The 5,387-nt window shown below is 41.2% G+C and overlaps 1 protein-coding gene across 1 annotated transcript; it reads left to right on the forward strand.

Annotated features, from left to right (window-relative positions):
- Positions 1-412: 412 nt before the first annotated feature.
- Positions 413-5,167, forward strand: LOC124708055 (protein EMBRYO SAC DEVELOPMENT ARREST 30-like). The gene is made up of 10 exons (XM_047239741.1): positions 413-593; positions 751-835; positions 1,356-1,423; positions 1,498-1,586; positions 1,662-1,905; positions 1,993-2,105; positions 2,380-2,470; positions 2,577-2,705; positions 3,458-4,011; positions 4,311-5,167. The coding sequence occupies exons 1-10, from the start codon at positions 441-443 to the stop codon at positions 4,747-4,749; spliced, it is 1,965 nt and encodes a 654-aa protein (XP_047095697.1). The 5' UTR covers positions 413-440; the 3' UTR covers positions 4,750-5,167.
- Positions 5,168-5,387: the final 220 nt, after the last annotated feature.

The following is a 5,387-nucleotide window of genomic DNA, read 5'->3' on the forward strand; positions in this document are numbered from 1 at the left end:
CCGGGCTCCCCCGCCGTCGCCACTCGCGATGGATCCTCGCTCGCGGGGCCGCCGGGAAGCACCTGATTGGATCGCGGGCGCGGGCTATGTAGATGGGAGATTGGGGCTGCGCGCGCGCGCGTCTGTGGACTAGGGACTTCTCTGTACGACGAAAAACCTAAGACTACTCAAAACCTAATTCTCGTTAAAATGTAGGTGTAGGGTATTCGGTAGGATCTGCCTCGGTCTCCCAGATGAATGAATGTTCAACTTAAAATATTATCATGGAGAGCAACACACATGGGTCGCAGTTCTCTCAAATCCGTGCCTAGCTTGTTATCTCTGTTTTGCAGCTTGTTGACATTCTGAGATAGGCCTGGGTATCTTCTTCCTACTAGAGCGCTGACCTTGGATCCGTTCACCAGGACTTGGAGCTGGGAGTAGAGTGATGAAACAATAAGATGCTCCTCAAAAGCAAATTCAAGCTGGCCACGGCCATCGGCATCGTCTTGTCGGTGCTCTCGCTGCTCGTGCACCTTTTCCTCGCAAACTACTCTGCCGGGGGCATTACAAAGTACAGCCTGCATATGGATGATGTCCTTCCATTCGGATCGGTAAGTCGCCAGTTATGAGTGTCAATCCTGTCAAATTTAACTCTCACGAGAATTTGCAGCTAGGATGTTGAATTAGACTCTTAGTTTCTTTTCTTCTTGACGCGGGAGCTGTTTATGAGCTAAGATTTTTTCCTCCCTTCATTTGTTATTTTGGCAGAGGCCTCGCCCCCGTAGATTGTGGGGTCCGCTGCGTGCACTTGATCACCTACACCCCTATGCAAAGCCTAGGAAAAACTACCCTGGTACGTTAGCTTTCAACTTCCACCTGCTATGTTTGAATTTTGTTTCTAACCTAATTTTCCTAGATTATTCAGTTTCTTAAATAACACCAGATAACCTATCTTTTTCATATGTTAACATGCTTGATCCTTTTTTTTCACACATTATATCATTTTATTCTTAGATTCATTTTGGTTTATTCAACCCTCTGCCCCCCTCTTTCTTGGCAGCCTTTTAGTCACTATTCACCATTCACCAGTACAATGTAGTTGGTCTTAGACTTGTTTACTGATTTCATGAGTTTCTCCTCTGTATGACTATGCTTTAAAAAAAAATTTATTTTTGCTTCTTTTTTTAAGTTTGAAAGTTTGACACTACATCTTTAAGTATTGCAGAACATATACCATTTCAGGAAGTTTTTATTAATCAAAATGGTGCTATGTTTGTTTCCAGTAAATATAATATTTCTATCACCTTTTTTTTTCTTCCAATTCAAACCATTCTTAAACCATGGTCTGATTTGTTTGATACACCATATTGCAGCTCCAGCTAACCATAATGGTTTTATTTATGCAAAGATTTATGGTGGCTTTGAGAAGATACAGTCTTCTGTAAGTTTCGTTATGGAAATTACCACTTCTGATACCATTATGCCCTAGGATCATGACATATTTCCATTTTTTAGATCTGTGATCTTGTCGCTGTTGCCAGGCTCTTAAATGCCACTCTTGTTATTCCTGAAATACAAGCGACAACTCGTGCAAAAGGCATAAGGTCACTGTCTTCTTCCGCCTTTTCATATCCACTTTGCTGGTTTATCTATTACTAATACCCTGTGTTATCTTGCAGTTCAAAATTCAAAAGTTTTTCGTATCTCTATGACGAGGAACACTTCATTGCTGCACTTTCCGATGATGTGCCTATTGTGCGCGGTTTGCCCAAGGATCTTAGAGAGGCTAGAAAAAAGATAAAATTCCCCACTGTATCTCCTAGGAATACAGCCACTTCAGAATATTACACCACTGATGTCTTGCCCAGACTCGTCAAATCAAAAGTCATTGGGATAATCATTAATGGAGGTAAATGTCTCCAGGTATTCTCCAGGTCCCACTAAATTTATATTCTTTTTGGTTTGTGGTACATTGTGGATTTAGAGAGCCTCTGCATGCCTTTTCTGCAGTCAATTCTTCCTGCAAGCTTGGAGGAACTTCAGAGACTTAGGTGCAGGGTAACTTTCCATGCTCTCAAGTTCCGTCCAGAAATCCGGTCCCTTGGGAGCCAAATAGTGGGAAGGTGATGCTTTCCATCTTTGTCATATATGTATGATTAGTTTGTGTTCTTAATTTTGTCTGTAGTCGCCAGTAGCCTGAGCCAGTACTTCGTTTGCATTCACTATAACTAAAAAAATGAGATGTTGCCTTCTGCATTCTGGTTTGTTTCCTTGTACTGGGGAGTAACTATGTAAAACTGAAAATATTACCCTTTAAAATTTCTTCAGTTATAGGATATGTATCTTCTATTTGGATATGCTTCTCTTGTTCTCATAAGCTCTTGTATCTCTGTATAGGTTGCGAGCATCTGGTCGTCCTTATCTAGCATATCACCCAGGATTGCTAAGAGATACTCTAGCTTTTCATGGTTGTGCTGAACTTTTCCAGGTTGATAGAGTTAGAGTTGTTGCCTTCTGATGTGAAGGCTTGGATGAACTTCTGTTGAATATCTATGTGCGAAATATCTGACTGGTATCCACTTGATTTTTTCTAGGACATCCATACAGAACTTATTCAATATAGAAGGAGTCAGATGATCAAACGAGGAACTGTAAAGGAACAGCTATCAGTTGATTCAGTGTCCATAAAGATAAATGGTTCATGTCCACTCATGCCAGAAGAGGTGAGGTTGTTTATAATGGTTTGCTTAAGTCAATTTTGTTTCTTATCTGGATGGAACTATTCTCTTGATAGAAAAATTTGAGTTAACGTTGCTCCTTCTAATAGAAAACTGTAGTAGTGCTTCAGACCTTCCTATTTACCTTGCAGAACATACCATCCGTTAAATTAGAAGTCAAAGGGTTACAGAACGAGACCAACTTAGGGTGGTTTTATGTACACTTGTTTAAACCTCGTGTGCAACTGTAAAGTTCAACCTATTGAGCTTCAGCTGTGAAATACGAGATACGGAAAAGCTGTTTCTAACCGTGCAACAACAGGTACATGCGCGTCTATAAAATGAAGATATACAAAATTTAGTAGGGATTAAGAGACTTCTTAAACTTGACCAGGTTTTCTATCCCTTGGCCATGCGTGCATTATACTTTTGGGGCTACCGCTTTCCCTGTTCAAAATGATATTCTTTGAGAAATAATGTATTTTTTGTTTCTTTTCAAGAAATACAGTTAGCACTGTGTCTCATTGTGCTTCCATGGTTCTTTCACTGGGCTCTTGCACTAAATTATGTTACTCCCTCTGATTCATATTAATTGACTCCAATATGGATGTATCTAAAACTAAAATGTGTCTATATACATCCATATTAGAGTCAATTAATATGAACCGGAGGGAGTAATACAGTTTGCTTATTACTGTGTTTAACTCGTAATAGATGCTTACTGCCAATGCTATGTTCCAATCAATTTGCACTTACAGGTTGGAATTCTTCTCCAAGCATTAGGTTATCCATCAACTACGATAATATACTTGGCTGGTTCTGAGACCTTTGGTGGGCAAAGAGTGCTTATTCCTCTACGAGCTATGTATGCCAACTTAGTGGACCGCACTTCCTTATGTAGTCAGAGGGAGCTATCTGATTTAGTTGGCCCAGAGGTTCCTCTGTCCTCAGATATGCCACATCCCCCACCTCCCAAGAGTGAGAAGGAACTCATTGAGGAGTGGAAGAAAGCAGGGCCTCGTCCGAGGCCGCAGCCTCCACCACCTGCAAGACCATTTTACGCCCATGAGAAAGAAGGGTGGTATGGATGGATTGGTGAGAATGACACAGAACCTGATCCGTCGCCAGTTGAATTTAGGAGGCAAGCCCATCGGTTGCTCTGGGACGCACTCGATTATTTTGTTTCTGTTCAAGCTGATGCATTCTTCCCTGGGTTTCACAATGATGGGAGTGGTTGGCCGGACTACTCAAGTTTGATCATGGGGCACCGGTTATACCAAACTCCGACTGGTATAACCTATAGACCCGACAGGTATAACACGATTATTATCAGCACGAGTGGTTTATTACAGTTTGCTTACAGCTTAATAATGTTTTCTTTCTAAAAAGTCACTAGAACCTTTTTTTCTTGGAAAACAGTAATAATAATAACTGGTGCATGCGGTATTTAAGTAGTTCTCATGCTATTGCAGTAGCTATGTACAGTAATACCATCTAGCCACTCGAGATTTTAGTACATTAGGTAGCGTTTGCAAGCATCTTTTGACAATGTGAATTGCTTATGTTATGTAATTTCACATGATTGTGTTTCCTCAATTTTCATATGAACAGAAAGACTGTTGCTACACTGTTCGAAAATGTCAGCGATCATCTGTATCACCCACCACGAAATTGGACAATGGCTGCACGTCAGCATCTCAATAATAGTGCGGGCATAGAAGGCATCGTAATGTCAGCTATGATGTCAAAACCTGTATCTTTTCTTGCGCACCCATCACCGGAGTGCACTTGCAGAACAGCAAAGTCACCTGCCATTCAGCCGGTGAAAGATAAGCATGGCCGGCTCCTTTTTGGAGGCGAAGAAGAATGCCCTGATTGGATGGTCCGCAGCCTGGCAATGGTTTCCACGAAGAATAACGAACCTCAGAGCGAGGATTATGAGGGTGAGCTGACCGAAGATGACTCTAGCCAAGACACGCAACAGGAATCTGATAGAAGAGACAGTAACAAATCCTCTGAGCAAGACGAGGAGATGGATCCCGATGACTGAGAAGACAAGGAGCGCGGAACTTACCCATTATCCGCTATGAGCTCCAGATTAATTGAGCAACTATCAGCTCCAGATTTCACGAGCACAAGCAGAGTACTTCTCAAGGATCTACTGGGCTGTCAACACATCTTGCTCCAGATTTCACGAACAACATGAACACATCATGAAACGTCATGGGACTCACGTCAAACCTTGGGTGCTTGCCTGGATTGCCTTTGGTATACGACCTCGACACAGAAACTAACACTTAGATTCTTTTCTTCTCTGTATTCCTTTCTTTTTTCACAATTTTGCGGGTGGTACCGAAAGTTGTTTCTGTAGAAATGTCTATTAACAACGGTGAAGGATACATTAAAATTTTGGTGAGTGATCTCTAAGCATTGTGAGGGAAATCAATGTTTTTCTGTGTCTTTTTTTATGTGTCCTTCATTGCCTTGTGTATTTGGTTGGTGATCACAGCCAAATAAACAAAAGGTAAAAATTCTGTTGGCTGATTCACGGTGATAGTTGACTATTGCACTTTGTAGTTTTTTTTTTTTTGAGAAAGAATGCTGGCATTTTATTGACTAGGCAACACCTTTATAGAGTTCATCCTGAATACAATCCAGGATCACAGTAACTGAAATATTACAAACTGG

The sequence above is a fragment of the Lolium rigidum genome, chromosome 4, assembly GCF_022539505.1.
Source record: "Lolium rigidum isolate FL_2022 chromosome 4, APGP_CSIRO_Lrig_0.1, whole genome shotgun sequence".
NCBI lineage: Eukaryota > Viridiplantae > Streptophyta > Magnoliopsida > Poales > Poaceae > Lolium > Lolium rigidum.